Source organism: Thermobia domestica, chromosome 4, assembly GCF_964235325.1.
Source record: "Thermobia domestica chromosome 4, izTheDome1.hap1.1, whole genome shotgun sequence".
NCBI lineage: Eukaryota > Metazoa > Arthropoda > Insecta > Zygentoma > Lepismatidae > Thermobia > Thermobia domestica.
The window spans coordinates 279,711,209-279,728,514 of NC_137457.1; the positions used below are offsets into that span (position 1 = coordinate 279,711,209).

The 17,306-nt window shown below is 37.4% G+C and overlaps 1 protein-coding gene across 2 annotated transcripts in view; it reads left to right on the top strand.

Annotated features, from left to right (window-relative positions):
* Positions 1 to 17,306, top strand: part of VhaSFD (V-type proton ATPase subunit VhaSFD) — a 40,851-nt gene that overhangs the window by 15,356 nt on the left and 8,189 nt on the right. Inside the window, exons 5-9 of one of the 2 annotated variants that reach the window (XM_081755984.1) lie at positions 3,498 to 3,599; positions 4,967 to 5,172; positions 8,925 to 9,009; positions 11,954 to 12,132; positions 16,875 to 17,102. In XM_081755984.1, the coding sequence (XP_081612110.1) occupies positions 3,498 to 3,599; positions 4,967 to 5,172; positions 8,925 to 9,009; positions 11,954 to 12,132; positions 16,875 to 17,102 (800 nt within the window). The remainder of the gene's footprint in view (positions 1 to 3,497; positions 3,600 to 4,966; positions 5,173 to 8,924; positions 9,010 to 11,953; positions 12,133 to 16,874; positions 17,103 to 17,306) is intronic. The other variant, XM_081755985.1, reaches the window with a different exon arrangement.

Below are 17,306 nucleotides of genomic sequence, written 5' to 3' on the forward strand. Positions count from 1 at the left end.
AACTCCGTCACGTGGTGTACACGTGATACTGTTGCTTGTTTAAAATCTAAGTTTACCAGTCTGTCATAGATACACGAATAGTTTCCGTCTAGCAGCAGCCGTGGGTTCGATGTTTGGCCATCTTCTCAAAACAACTTTGCTTCTTTCAATGTTAATGTTTCCAGTGTTAAATGACCGAAAGAATTATATAAAGACGTGATTTCTCATTAACAGAATTCTTACGTTAGGAGTATATGGTCAGTTGTTTCATTCATAGTCAAGCCATATTAAACAACTTGTGTGCGCGCTTTTTTCTTTTCTTTTTTTTTTCACGATATTATACTACAGTTTATCATCTGTCACATGATCATATGTAGTTTTCGTGCTCTTGTTTTAAACTGCAATGCATAATTGTGTGTGACATTCATGATGAAACTCAGATACCTAGAATGTACGACCTTCATACAAAAGTTGGTTACATTGTAACATTGTGTTCAAGTTTAAAGACTGGTAAGGTATATAGAAGTTTCGTATAAATTAGTTTTTGCATGTTATTCTTACAATTAGGTAAACAATATTTGTTAAATGTGCTATCCATAGTTCAGCAAATTAACAGTATAATACTTTCCGCAGGTAGGTAAAACACGTTAATATCAATACTATTTCTTGGTCTTTAATACCTAACAAAACCTTAGAGTACATGTTTTAAAACTTAACTTTGTGTAAATTAATTGTTTTTATATAGAATCAGTACCTGGAATATATTTGGTTTTACAAACGTCCAACTTGTCAACCGTGCTATCTATAGACCATGTAGAGTCTATTATATTAAAAAATTAACATTAATACTGCAGTTTCCTCCTTTCTAATCACGGAGTTCGTATGTATATTTATTTGTACAAAGAAATACACTTGATGCCAATACGCGTTAGGAACAGATTTCATTCACACTCAAGAATTTAACTGTGTTTCTTCAGGACTCCAGAGTCATTTAAATCTGTCTTAGCATGCGGTGTATATTATTTTGTATAAGAAACACTCTACCATGGTAGGAAGATCGACTACATAGAAGTTCCTAAATCAGGTACTGCTTGTATATATGAAAACACTGAACAGAAGTAAGGTTAGTATGTTGTGGGAGTAGTAGTCTACTCATAAAACAGTGACAGTAGTTTAGTGTCATCGTGTATGGAAAATGGGTTTTAGATGAAAAATTGCTTGTAATAACATTAATGTAAATAAAAAGAACTAATAGACTTACAAGTTTTCTTGAGTTCCAAGTAGCACTCATGGTTCAACCAATTTCGAAATAAACTTCACTTGTATCCCTCCTGTCCTGGTGCTAGGAGCAGGACAGCTCTGGTAAAACACTCACTTCTTGTGCAAGGGGTCCTTTGTTCGATACTATACCAAGTGAGTTTGTAGTGGCCAACATTGTGTCCGTAAATTTTCTCGCAGTTGCCGCGTTTCCACCCATACTATCGTTCCACCAGTTATTACATAATTCTTACTTCTGTTTATCATCCTTCTTCTTTAGCCCATTTATCACCTTCCTTAGCGTAAAAGGAATGAGTGTGGGCATTTATGTAATTTCCTTTTCTGGTTCTCAAGTGGCACTTATAGATGAGTTAAATTTAAACAGTGCTTGGTATATTTGACAGAATTTCATGCTACTCCGTAGGGGCGTACATATTACAAAGAGAACACAATATAAACTCGTTATATCCTGGGTAAAAGATTTTGATACGCTTACAAAAGCAATCTATGAGTAAAGACTAATCTTCCATCTGTTTTAGCTTAAAGAGCGTAATCTTTTCTCCCCTCCCTCTCCTTCCACCTCGGAAAGAAAGAAAGGTAATAATTTTAGCTTAAAATTTGCTCCAGATACGTTAAAACGGATACGTGTAGGGCTCGAAAAATTTCGAGCTCCAGGTCGTCAACACATTGCATTTCAGGATTTTTTTTTTTTTTTTTCGTTATACGAGGTGAGATCAAAAGAATACGGTGAATAATTTTGTTAGAAACAAAGTAATAAGCTTACATGGAATTTAATTTAATCTCCTTCAAAGTACTGTCCTTGGCTAGCAATGCACTTATCCTAGCGTTGAATCTATGACTGGAAACATTTTTGCAAGGGCGTTCAGCTGCTCTGTCGTGGCCCTCTCAATGTCAGGAATGGCATCGAAACGTTTAAGCATGCTTTTAATTTTTGGGAAGGTCCAGGAGTCGCATGGTGCTATATCTGTAGAGCACAGCAAATGTGAACATATAAGAATATTTTTTCGCCCAAAAACTCGCGGATCAAATGCAAGGTGTAGCACGGCGCGTTTTCGTGGTGAAGGAAGCCATTTGCCCATTTAATTGGCGGTGAAAATGTTTTTCATCGACACATACAAGATGTTTAGTTCTTAAAGCTCTCGAATAGTCATTTTTATGTTTGAACAAATCATTTGTGACGTTTTTGCATGTTTTCATCTGTTTTTGATGTCCGAGGACGTCTCCATTGTTGCTAGTTTTCAACCGACTCTTTGCCGCTTTTAAATCGCTCACACCACTTGTAAACAGTCTTCAATGTCACCACCTCATCGCCATACGCCGATTTCGTAAGTTTCTTTGGCACTTTTTTGCAGCTTAGGACAAAGCTTAGACACGCGACAGACTCTCTTAGCACGTTCTCACTCTTCTGCCTCTGGAAGCCAACTAACATGTCACAACTTGTTCAAACTCGACACTGTCTGTAACAAAGGTTTAGGCTACTGGGCTTACTAGTTGAAATGGATACAACATTGATAGATGGCGCTATGCAAGTACATTCACCGTGCTTTTTGATCACACCTTGTACTTTCATTGAAATGCTTATCCTAAGAGAAGGGGAGGGAATCAAATTCTTCCCATAAACATATTCTCCCTGTAAAAAGAACGAGGATGTAATCTAGTATGGAATATCACAATCTGTGAAAGCTGGTTAAATGAGGGTGAAAAATGCATTTGAGATCAGCACTACCGCACAGATATCTTTTACGGGAATGAAAGTTCATATCGCAAAATTAAAATATGTCTAACTGGAAAGGGACCTTTATCTGGTAGGAAAGAGAACTCTTGTTAAGAGAAAGATGTCCCTCGTTATTTTTATTTTTTTTTTTTTTTTGGAGAGGGGGGGACGGAGAGGAGAAAATCTTACTGGGAGTGTGTGACTCTTTCTCTCTCTCGTTCTCTTGTGTTTTCGCTGTAAGAAAAGCTGAGTGAAGGTAACGTGAACCTAAATTTGGTTTGACCATCGTGCTACTTGGTTTGAGTGTATGATTTTAGTGATGAATTACAGTATTAAGGGAGTAATAGGTGGTGGAAAAGTCAGTGTGGCAGAACCTACCATGTGATATCCCATTGCAAGAAGACCATGTGGCTACCGTAGAAGAAACATTTAGTTTGCAAAGACAGCTTACTCCATGGCTTCCGCCTCTCAAGACTAATGGCTGCCATTGACTCCCAAGGTATTAAAAGTTTTATTTGCCTTTTAGCTTGAGGCTTTAAATGACGCCCAAATGAACGAAGCCCCTGTCTCTCAGGACTCGGACGAATCAGCTGATGGATCTTCTGTTGAGTCCCACGATGACAATCCGGTTGGTGTTTTGATTTGGGTTTCCAGAAAACACATACCTAAGGAATCTAGTAGTTGTATAGCATAGTTAAGCATAAGAGAAACAGAAGTATATGTGTTTGATTGAACTTAATATATGTAACTTGTATGTTGAATCTCTGGAATTAATTAGAAGTAATTTTAATTTTTATCTAGTGTGGCAGTTTTTCTTTTAGCACTATACATGTTCGATCGAAGTTGATAACACAGAAATGTAGCAGATTCTGATTTCTCTAACTTGTAAGGCTATTTGTTGTTTTTTCTCTTCTTTCTTTATCTTTAGGCAGTGATTTATATATGAAAAGGTTTTTTATAATGAATGTGGATTTTTGACGGTCTGAATGCATGAGACGATAACAGTGAAATCTCTTTTCATTTAGACACGCTCCTGCAGAGCCACACCCACTGGGGTCCACCGGATCCGAACTCCCTCCCCCCAAAAAGAAAGGTGCCTAACTCGATATACATTTGTACACTTTCTTAAAACTATACTTGTTTAACAGGAAAATGATTGATGTAGCATGAACATTTGATTTTACATTTTATCTGTATTCTCTCTCTTATAAAAACAATCTAGTTCTGTATTTTTTTCTGAAAATATATGTGGATGTATTTTACAATTACTTAGAGTACAAAATAATACTCATTCAATACTACATAGACGTGGTGGCTTGTAGTATTGGTCCTCTCCCCCAAAGATTGGACAAAAATTTCTGGGTGTGCGCCTATGTTTCTATGTAAACCATAGGATTAGTGACATTTTTATCACTATTTTTTAGGAACATATTATTTCCTCATTATGAATTAGAACTTCATTATTTTTAAAGATGACATCCTAAATATTTTGTCACTTTTTGCCACCGTCTGTGGAGAGCATACTACTAAAAGGAAAACTGCTACATCATTTTTAAAAAGAGTATTATAAAAATACATAGGAATAAGGAGAAAAAATTACATTTGTCATGTTAATTTTCAATTAAATATAAAAATCTTGTGTTCACATTTTATGAAAACAATGATTATTAATTGTCAAGGATTTCGTAATTGTATGTTAGACTTTTTTCTTTCCTTTTTTAATGTCAATTTTAGTCATAGTTTTACCATGTAGTAAGTTTGATATCAAGTTATTGATCTTTAATACGTATTATTTAATACCGTTTATCTTTATTCTTCTAAAGGTACAGTTTCTTACTTATTTATAGAGTTTGGAAATATTTATAGTGAATAAGCGATATAGAATTTTATAGATGAAAAAAAGTTACATTTCTTCCCTTCATAATAATTGACTGTATTGTCATGATAATTGTATCAAGTGAATGAGGCTTAACTTTAATCCGATTCCAATTCCAGGCAAATGAATATATGCAATCCGTTGGACGATGCCTTCAGATGATGCTGCGTATTGACGAATATCGCTTTGGCTTTGTGGCTGTTGATGGAATTTCAACCTTAGTAAGCGTCTTATCTGGAAGAGTAAACTTTCAAGTGCAATATCAATTGACCTTTTGCTTATGGGTCCTCACATTCAACCCATTGTTAGCGGAAAAAATGAATAAGTAAGTATCGTACGTTTCGAGTACAGTGCTAGTTACAATTTCTATAATGCCTTCTGGTGTGGATTCTACGCTTGAAATTTATTCGTATTTACTCATTCTTGAAATGGATCAAATGCTTTTTTGTTTCATTCTTTCTTCTTTGTATAAAAAATTTACAAAATATTTGGGTGTTGCTATATTTGCCGCAGCAAAGTTAAAGATGTATCGTGGCAGTTAGAGCGAAAGATTACGCTTAAAGATAGAAGAGATTTTCTTCTTTTGGTCAATATTGTTAATTTTCGCCTGAAGATTTTTTTAAAGGAAGTTCACACGCTAAAATGCAGAGGCGAACGAATTTGACGGAATAAGTTTTATTCGAGGGTTTTATTATTTATTTAATTTTATTGTTTAATTACATGAATATTTTATATATGTTACATGAGACGTATGTTGTGCTGTCTGTTACTGAAGAAGATAAAGTAAATTACTGTGTGATTTCTACATTTCACTAGTGAAGAATTTCTTCCTACTTTTTACGATGTTATGCATACATTGCATTAGCTATTTTCGCTTCTTTTTATTTTCACGTTCTCTTCAATTGTTATTTCTGAGAATTTCTTGTAGTGACTTTCTTCATGCAATGTTCTCTTTCATCTAGTGTTTCCTCTTTCGAAACCGATTACGTGGGAATAAAATACGTAAAGAAACCAGTAAAAATTCATTACCACGTTACTTTTGTACGTACATCCCTTCCCGCGTCACACTCGCGGGACTGGTCGTAGAGACTTGAGTGCCTAGAAAAATCATCCTGTTCAGCACTGGCGTCACATTTGCTTAAATCGATGCAACATCCTCAAAATGCTTCTATTTGAGGACAGATTTGAGCTTAGGGAAGAGCATGAAATCCTCTGGGGACAAATCAGCCGAATATGGGGTTGTTCAAAAATTGACTTCTTTTGGATAAACCGTTGCTTCAGCTAAGATAGTCATGTCCGTACGCGTTCATAATTATTTTGTACAATTCAGTCGCGGTTTTACCACATTTAAAACAAAATTTGACTGCACAACGTTGCCTCATCCTCTCAACACTGACAACGAGTATAGAAACCAAATGTGACGGCGGTGCTGAACAGCATTTCAGTAAACGACTTTCTTAGGACTTTCCAGAACCTCTACGACCAGTATAGCGAGTTCGTGGCACGGAAAGGGATGTATATAGAAAACATACGGTTTTTTCCGGCAGTATTAAGCATATATTCTTTTGAGGTAGTCCCTGAACTTATTAAACGCACTATGTACTCCGATATTGATCTGACTTCCCGTTAAAACATTCAAAATTGCTGAGTGTTATGCGATATTTCTCTGATATTCTCGTCTTTTTGTAAACCACTCGAGGCTTGAAAGCTCTGTCCATTTACTACCTCAGTGTGTTTATATTCTAAACCATCATGCATAGACATTTGAGAAATGAAAGTACTGCCGAAGGTGAGTAAAAATTTCTTACCGAACATGGGTGTCGAAATTGCGTTTCAGCGATGTTACGTCTGAAATTGCATGAAAATAATTCAATTACTATTGATGTTAGGTAATGCAGTACGATACAGAAAGCCTTAACTGCTTTATCCCAAAATACTTATCACAGTATTGAACTGCACGTCATTTGTCATTTCTATCAGTATTTTGAAGTCTGATTTCGCAGACTATAAGGATGAAGACCGAACGATCTTTTGCGCAATTCTGTATGAATCATGATCCGAGTGTTATTGGACAAAGCATATATGGTTTCGTGCGCGCTGTGCATCTGTAATAGTAGTTACTTCACTCGAATGATATCAAACAGCTATACCTTAAGTATTCAATAAGTTGAGGAAATAACTGAATTTACCATCATACCAAATATCTCTATAGGTGGGTCAGTCCTTTTCCACTGTGTATCAATATCATAAGTAATTTTGGGTGTATATTTACTAGTATATGTATACAAAAGCTGCCTCAAAACAATTGCCAGTGACTTGTAATTCCCAAACAAAAGCACGAGGCGCCCCCTCAACGATTTAGACAAATTGTTCAACTGATTGTGTAACAGTAACAACACGCCGAACGAGCTTCGGTCACTTATCTACACTCAACAGTTATGCAAAGAAATTTAGTTGATTTTCACACTCTAGGTTTTTCGAATTGAGTATATGAGTATAAAAACTACAATATTGTGCGATTCAGTATTATATTGGACACGATTTATTGCCTTCGGCGACTATGGTGCACATGAACGCCTGCAAATAAGAATGTTTACATGAAAAGACAGTATTTCGTTGGCGTAAAGCATTTATCGAAGATCGCGAGTCAGCTGCGTAAATTCTGCATGTTTGCCGGTCATCAGCGATGATTACTGAGGTAAACGCGAAGACAATGGGAGCGGCGGTATAGACGTTTGTCAATTCTAACCATCCTATCATTGACTCACAACTGATCCAGGCTCTGACAATGATAGCAAATAATTGTTGCTGTAAACTTGGTCGTATAATAATAATAATAATAATAAAAAATATATAGTGAAATTTTTATAGCACTGAGAATTCTTTACGTAACCTAAACTATTAGCTACCCGCTCTATCGTTAGCTAATGAGTTGAACTACACTCCTATATCTGTTGTCAGGTGCCCTCGTGGTGTTTCTCGGAAATACGAGTGTCACTGACAGTTGTTATCTTAGGAGAGCCATTTGATATATACAATATAGTAAAGAATAGAAATACTTATGATTATATATATAATCTTATAAATATTCTGTTATATATGTTACATAATTGCTCTTTGTATGTTCACATTTAAAGGTAAGTCAGAAAGTAAAGCACAATCCACTGTAGCTTGGTCAGGTAAGGAGTAGAGAAATGGAATTTTGTAGGTATGATTGGTGCTTTGGAAATGTCTCTATGGCATAATCCATATACTTCACTTCGCTGCAGTAATCTTTCTTTCTATGCCATGAGTGCACGTATGTAAAACCTTTGAAGTTGTTCCTTACTCTACTTTTTTCACACACGCAATGAGCTCATTGTCATCTCGAAATTGTTTTCCACGTAGATGAGCCTTCAGTCGTCCTGAACTGATAAAAATCCGATGGCATTAAGACATTCCCCAGAGAAGCTTTGCAGATCATCAGACACGGTCTTCCTGATTCGTATCATCTCCCTTGTCAATAGCCGTGGAACTCTAGAATTATATAATCCTAGTCGTTTGATTAGCGCTAAAACAGATCCTCCATGGTGTGTCTGGTGGTGATAATATGTCTTTTTAAATGAATTCTTCAGTGACGCGCATTTTCATCGGGGTTGTAACAGTTGATGGTCTGCCTGACCGGTGAGTGGTCCTAGATGCTGCAATCACCACGCTGAAGCCACCGAAACCTATTACTTCGTGTTGTTCCCATAGGCTGGCAACAGCTACTGTGAATCGGTGTAGCTGAGTTATCGACGGGTTGGTAGAAGAATTCGATTACTGCATGTTGGTGTAGCAGTGTCACTTTGATCATCCATGGTGCTTAACCTGCTGTAACAGAAAATAAAAATCATTTATAGGTTAGGTAGTATATGACCTAATCTAGTCCTTACCATTTCTGAGCTACAATGGATTAGGTTATATCATCTTGTTTTATCACATAAAAAGTAAACTGTCAGTACTAAAGAAAATTTTTTCCACTGTATAAATACTGAGTAATCCACACTTTGCTAATAATGAATCAATAGTAATTATTTCTTAATTTATTTCTTTTAGATTCAATGTGATCCCCATACTTGCTGATATTCTGAGTGATTCTGTGAAGGAGAAAGTAACGAGAATAATCTTGGCTGTTTTTAGGGTGAGTAGTAGTATCAGTGAGATGTGAATATTTACCAGAGAAATTTTAATGGAAGATTTCCTTTTCATTCGAACACTTTTAGCTCGCTGGCATGGCCAAGAGCTCAAAGGTATTAGACTGGCGATCGCAAGAACGGTTTGTCACGAGTTCGAATCCGCTCAGGACTTTCACGATTTATTTCCCATGGTCTCTTGTAATCTAAAAGAAAGAACAGTGAAAATTACAATACAATCAAGTTCTTTAAATTTTATCAGGCAGTTCATTGTATTGAATTAATGAAGATGTATTATACCAGGTACAGAATATATTATAGGATATTATACAGAATACAGTATATTAAAAGTCCGTGGCAGAGGGCAACTCTTGTTAATAAAGAAATGAGAGAATTGAAAGAGAGGGAAAATTGTCGGAATTTTCAATCTAAAACAGCGTTTCCCAACCGGTGTGCCGCGAGGAAATCGGAACAAAATTAATTCTATAGCAACCAAATTGCAAGACATAGGAAAAAAAAATGTATATTTTTGTATTTCACATTACTATGAATTTCTATCATGGAAAAAATTACTGTAATTGTAATATATTATTCTACATCTATTGGTGTGTAGCAGACAGTATTTCGGCTCGTACAAATTTCCACGGTTAGCTGCTATGTTACGCTTCAATTGAGAGTCATACCAACATCGCGAAATGGAAGCATTTGTACGGTACGCGTCAAGTGAACGTTCGTAGAACACTCATCTGCACGTGAATGACAGAACAGCACTTTGTTCAAAAGTTGTGTTTTGACTTCGACGCATCGCAAGCTGTGTGATTGCAATAATATGCACCGGTTTTGGTTAAAACAACAAAGTTAAAAGTACAAGACATTTGTTTGTTCGTTCGTTATTTAGTGATCTTCGTTCTTAGTGAAAGGTTGGATACAGTTTTCGAAAAAGAAAGCGTATTTTTAAAAATCTGAGTCCTATATTTCATTGCAATTGTTTTCTATTTTAAAATTAGAATAAAAAATAAGCATAATGAATTAGCATAGGGTAAAACCAGTGATCGAGCTTTCATCTCTATGAGAAGATCAGTAATCACAGAAAAAAAATACCATGGTATTTTATATTTGCAAATAATAATAATAATAATAATAATAATATCTATGAGTGTGCCGCGAGAATTCAAGTTATACCCGTAATATGCCGCAAGTTGAAAAAGGTTGGGATACGCTGATCTAAAATGATGGAATTTTTCCAATCGTACCAGTCGTTTGAGCTTCACATTGGTGAGGCGCCATATATTAAATGAAAAGGAGCGTTATCAGTTCAGCAGGCTGTTTCTGTTGGCCCTCACCATACCAACGGTACAGCAGTGTTAGAGAAGTGGATCCAGATGTTGTAAGTTTTCCACACGACAATGTACACTTTTCCCATGTCATTTTTGCGTGGCTTTACATTCCGTTCTAACAGCCTGTTGAACTGGAAATGTTTCTTTTCATAGGACACCGTACTGGTGTGACTGGTGCGATTGGAAAAACTATCATAATTTTAGATAGAGAAGTTGTTGGAAATATGTTTTCATTCTTCCCATATTTTTTTCTTTAGTCATGAGAGAGTTGGCCTAGATTCCGGAGGTTTTGATACACCTTGTACTTGTTTCACTCGAGTTTGTCCTTACTCGACGTGTGGGTGTACATGAGGCGTGAATCTACAGGTACTGTAACTATTCGATCCAAATGTGCCACAACAGGAAATGGAACTCAAGTCTCGCATTATAGTAGAGAAAACCAGTTTGCAATCAGGCTTAAGCTCACTATCCTTACTGGGCTCAAGCTCACTAATCTGTGAGGTTTACGTTAACTCAGACTTCACATTCGATATCTTTAATGCCACTCGGGCTCACTATCTGAATGAGACTTGCATTTGCTCATGCTGGTGCTCACTCCTCATTGGAGTTGCTCGAACTTACTCTGTTTCGCTTTTATAGAAAGCTTGACTCACAGTAAGGATTTACAGTAAGAGAGTAAGCTTATACCGTATATTTAAAAAAATAAAAATGGAGAGCATTGGATGACAATAGGGATAGTGAAAGCAGATTAAATATTTACTTTTCTAAACCTAACTATGAATGATAGTGTTTGCGATGTCGGGGATTAGGAAAAATTTACGTATTCAACCATGGATATTTAAGGAAATTCAGGGAGATCAATGGCAAAAGTTTACTGTGAACCTTGACATTGAATCCTCACGTTAGTTTTACTCAAATGTAATAAGAAGTGGTATTTCGAAGAATTAGCGAAGAAACAATATGTAAATAAGAAATGGGACCATATAAAATAATCAGTAGTTACTGTCTGATAAAGAGGAACGAGTTCTTGAAATATTGCGGATAATTAACTTATTTACAAATATCTGTCCTCAGGGAACGTTGAAGTAATTGTTAAAAATAATTCTTTGTTCAATCTAAGACTTTTATAGTAGAAACTACGTCAGTTCGAGATACAGTAGCATGTAAATATCAGTGATTGTTGGTGTAGGTCGAAAGAAATTTTCTCCAACATAGAAAATAGGACAGTGAATGTAAGGAAGAGTGAAATGGGGTTTTGAAAATTGAAAGTACCGGAAAGTCTTGGAAGCTGTTTCCTATCTTTGTGATGAGATGTTTGAGATGTTGGAAGTTCAAACTGCTGTCGAATATAGGACAGATTTTGCATCTCGGGTTTTGATATTACGTCGATCGAGGTGTGGAATGTCCAAGGGATTGGTTCTCGTGATGAGGATGTAAAGATTACAAGACATTGGTAGGTGTTTGTGGGTCGAGTCACAGAAACTTTTTCGGTTTGAAGTGATGAGGTAATACGTATGTGACAAGCATGATTAGGACTTTTTGTAAAGAATTGACATAGGGACCTTTTGTGAGTAGGAAGTAATAATAATATAATATTATTTCTTACATTGAATAGAACCTGATTGAGAAACCAGAAGACAGACAAGTGGCCAAGGAACATTGTATAGCAATGGTACAATGCAAAGTGCTGAAACAGCTGAGTATTTTGGAACAAAGAAAATTCGACGATGAAGATATCACAAGTGATGTGGAATATCTCAATGAAAAACTGCAAGCCTCTGTACAAGACTTAAGGTAAGGTTCAGAATAGTTAAATCACTTGAATTCTAAGTGAACGGTTTAAATTTACAGATGTTAATAATATAAAATTTCTTTTCATGATATTATTACTGGAATTCCATTCTAATACTTCATTATGAGCTTTCATTGCCCTGTCTGGGCCGTTGACGCTGATGGTAGTATGTACTGTATTAGCCTCTGGAATTTCCATCTACACAGTACGGCAACTAGGAAACGAGACTGAGAAAGTAAACATCAAATGAATAACAAGTGGAACCAATTTACCTCTGTTTATTCAAGATAGGAGTCTCCTTCGTCCACATTCATCTTTTTGCACAATCCAATAAGCCATGAAATGATTTCAGAAAGTCCTGGAGCTGTAATGGTGTTCAAGGTCCACGTCACTGCTTGCTGGGTAGTGGAAACATGATCTGAAACACAACCCTTCAATGATGCTTTTAATTTCGAGGAAAGAAGGTAACCATAGGATGACAGGTCTGGCGAATATGTGGGGTATGGTAACACACCATGACTTTCTTGTGCCAAAACTTTTCCAAATTTGGCTCAATTTTTATCAGCGGTTAAATTCAATTTCTGGCAGTGATTCGCTCTATCCAATTTCTGCTCCTCCGTTAAGAAGTGAGACACAAAACGCACGTGATAGCCATTTCTTTAAATCTTGTGTTCTGATTTGATGAATACTCTCCTTATCCTCCAAATAACAGAGGATTTAAAGAAACTGAAACTGTGTGCACTTTCCGTGCCCGGCTCATCAGTCTTCTTATTCACGCTCCCTGAGATCCTTGATATTACTTTGAACTATTCATCGTAATGTGCATCCACTCTCGAAAGACTCAATGCCCGGTCAAAAGCCACAAGTATCAACAAGCTCCGTGTCGAGACGTCACTGCTGAAGTTCGATGAATATGTGACCAAGGAAATCCACATCCGAAACATGAAATAACAGCATGTGTCGACGGTCACCAGCAACCGTTAATCAAATCATGATCTTCTAACAAACACAAATTGCCCAATGGAGAATGGCATGCAAAACTATGTATGAGTGTTACCTAATGGGTGATAAATGGCCTTATGTGATCATCCTAGATGAAATGTGGGTCTGTTTGACCAGCTCAAAGCAGGTGCGTGCGATTGACTAACATTCTATCAATAGAAAGAAACACACACAGTGGATTCACACGTGCAAGGGAAGTTTTCTCAAAAAGTTCGCTAGTAGCAAGTTTCTGTACCAAGGAAAACTTCCTATACAGAGAGTAGTATCTAATATAAAGGTAAATGCTGCTTACTGTATACAACACGCCTTAGGTCCTATATACCACCCCCAGATTTATATGACAATGAGCCCGCTAAAGTCCACATTCACCAAAACAAGGGCGGGAGTCACGCTATCAAAACAACGGTAGCTTACATGGCTTGTATGGAACAGGAGAGAGAGGGGGTATCCGTTGTCCGATTTAGATGCATCTCTGTTAAATTACCAGATGCATCATCCATGGACTTTTGTGCCTTGATTAAAACAGAACATCATCAAACGTTGAGCCACAACACTTGAGAGTCTGGAAAATATGCAAGAACGATTGGGTTAAACATGATCAGGCTGTGCTAAATAGAAGCCCCCTTCAATGGAAGCTCGGATGTCGCCAGGACCATCATATTGAACATGATTGGTGGTGGAAAAGGGGCTTTACAGCCTGGGGCAGACAGGTGCATTTCAACACTATAAGGATAAAATTACTTTGTGTATATGCTTGGTATGGCAGTTCCAGAGATATAGAAGGTAGTCAAGAATATACTCACTAGATGGCATTATGCCAAACGTGCAGGAAATATGTCCCTCGTCGTGGTGGTGTTGGTCATCTTGAACTCTTCCTCTGATAATGCTGCGCCCAGTGTAGAACTGTCTTTCATCCTCCATTATTTCACCTGCTCCCCGTAACTACGCATATGGTACGTTTATGACTTTATCTGCTGTTTTCAGAATATCAGTGTGCAGAGTGACTACTTGAAATACTGGAGATACTGAAAATATGCTAGAAATTATTGTGTAATATTAGAAAAGTAAAAATTCCCTTAGACACCCTTCAAAGTGACAGCCCGATCATCAAGGTGTAGGTGGTGATAGGGATATCTGACTGATCAACTACGTAAAAATTGTGGGGTGGCTCAGTGGTAGAGCGTTCACCTCTAGTGCTTGGGGCCCCGGGTTCGATCCCAGCCCCCGCCAAGTGAACTTTGTGGTGGACAAACACCGTGTGCGTGGGTTTTCTCGGGGTTCTCCCGTTTCCTCCCACTTTCTTCATTCCACCATTTCATTCATTTCTCATAATCACCGTCTCCTTTAGCCTAACCGGCTAACCGTGGGACGTAAAACTCAGATTTCATTTCATTTCATTTACGTAAAAGTTGAGTCGCTGGTTCGAGAAAGAAAGTGAATAGTGTTTATAAAATGTTATGTTTTAACTTATTTTATGTGCAGTTTGTATTCATTTAACATTGTGAAGTGTCAAGATTGTACACATCTAAATGTGTAAGGATGAACATGTCACTTTTGATATTTGTAATTAATTAATCTTCTATTTAACAGTGTTCGTACAAAATGTAATATAAACATTTAAAAAAAAAAAAAAAAAAAAAAAAAAAAAAAAAAAAGTGAACCAGGTGAGAAAAGGTGTGGGTGCCAACACAAAAACAGGTTGTGTATGGATTACGACATTCATTGGGAGAAATAACGTCCAGAAAACACTCTCCTGTTTTTCAATTTTAACCCACTAGTTCCTGTGCATTTTTCCCATCAAAATTTTGAAGACTACCTGGCTTCTGCAACATACTTTACAGGCTGTTAAATATCGTATGTGGCACAGACTTTTTTTCTTTTATCGTAATATACTGGAAATTTTTCTAGCAGGACACTGGAAATATCCCAGTCAATTCCAGAAAATACCTTAATATCTGTCAGACCGACTAATGACATGTCTATATGTTTTAATTCCTTGCAGCATGTGGCCTGTCTTGTGGTTGATCCTGTATATATCCGGAACGGTGCGGTATCACATATATATATATTGTAGAATTTTTTGTTGACTGTTCGTAGAAGAATAACCAGCTCAAATTTGGACATACCTTTATACATCACCTTGTGTATATACATTAGGGAAATAGAACAACAATCGGTATTTTTCTGTTTCTAGTAACTTTTAAATGCATATTCAACTGGTTAATACAGTGATTTCGAACGCCTTTATTTTTAGTTTTCTTTAGCTATAATCCGCAGATCTTTAATTCAGATAAATTTCGAATTGCCCTATGATAGTGCTGTCAATGGAAATAGTTATTTTTTCAAAGGTTTTATATATATAGAATATTTATTTATTTATTTATTAAGATTACAGGGGGTGGACAAAAAATTAAAAACACTTCATACAGGACACGTAAGTTTGGCCCTCCACTGTACAACACGTGTTGCGGTTGCCGATCGTTTTTTTGTTTTCAATGTGCCCCATGTGGACCTTCCTTTTCTCCTTCAGCAGTAACCAGTTCACCTGTGTGTGTCGTGATGTGAAAGTGGTGCGGTAAAATGGGCGACCTAACAGACTTGCAAAGAGGCATGATCGTTGGTGCCCGTCTGGTTGGAGCTTCAGTGGCAAAGTGGCGAACATTGTGAGGGTATCGAAAGGCACTGTGTCCAATATCACGAGGGCATACACAATTCATGGGCAAACAACGTCTGCAAAGTACAACAGTGGTTGAAAGACAATCCTGTCAGATAGGGACCGGAGGGCATTAAAACGGATTGTAGCAGCTAAAAAGAAGACCACTGCAATGAAAATTACGTCTGAACTAAATTCCGGCCTACAGAACCCGGTTTCATCGAAAACAGTGCGACGGGAACTTCATAAAATGAAACTTCATGGCAGGGCCGCTATCACCAAACCCCTGGTCACAAGCAGCAGTAAATGCGAAGAGACGTATCCAGTGGTGCAAGAACCACAAGGCGTGGACTCATGAGGAGTGGAAACACATAATGTGGTCCGATGAAACGACCTTAACCTTGTTTCCAACAACCGGTCGTGTTTACATATGGAGAACACCCTCGCAGGCCTATGATACAGACTGTCTGCTCCCAACTGTAAAGCATGGAGGTGGTTCTGTTACAGTATAGGCAGTGATATCGTGGTTTTCTGCAGGTCCCTTCATAGCCCTGCATGGAATGATGAATGCTAAGGCGTATGAGGCCATTTTGGGGGACCAGGTTCTACCCATGACCCAAATATTGTTCCGTGATAGTGATGGCATCTACCAAGATAATTTAGCACCCTCTCACGCTGCAAAAACGGTGAAATCATGGTTTGAGGAGCATGACCAGGAGCTATTACATCTCCCCTGGGTTCCACAATCACCAGATCTGAACATCATTGAGCCATTGTGGTCTGAGTGTTCGGTCTCATTACCCTCCACCAGCATCCCTTAAGGAACTGGAGCATGTTTTGGAGGAACAATGGTACAAAATTCCATACACCGCGATTCAGGAGCTCAGTAGCTGTATACGTCCATTCCACGTCGGATCCAAGCTGTTTTGGACGCAAAAGGAGGCCGGACACCATACTAGGTATGATTTTCACAATTTTGCAAACGTTTTAGATTTTTGTCTACCCCTGTACATAGCTTAAGAATGTTTAATGGTATATTTGAGAAAACCAGAAAAAGCCTTAAATTTAATTACTACTATTACTTTTCAGTTCCTTCGACGAGTATGCCACAGAATTGAAGTCTGGCCGATTAGAATGGAGTCCTGTCCACAAGTCAGCTAAATTCTGGCGAGAGAATGTGTCAAGACTGTGTGAGAAGAATTACGAACTACTACGTATCCTTATCCATTTATTAGAAACAAGTAAAGATCCTTTGGTTCTGAGCGTGGCAAGTTTCGATGTCGGCGAGTTCGTTCGACATTACCCACGTGGAAAACAGTAAGTACACATTTTGTATTACTTGCAGATTTCTATATATTGTTATGCGAAGTTTAAAAATACTACGAGAGTCGTTCCGAAATTAATGCCTCCTATTGTTTTGTGTTGACTTTGTATGCCCGTGCCAGATGTTGGTGTAGTGCTAATGCTTAAACCTTCCTCTTTTATTTGCATCTTGGTCCCGTTGTTCTGCGGTAGTTATCG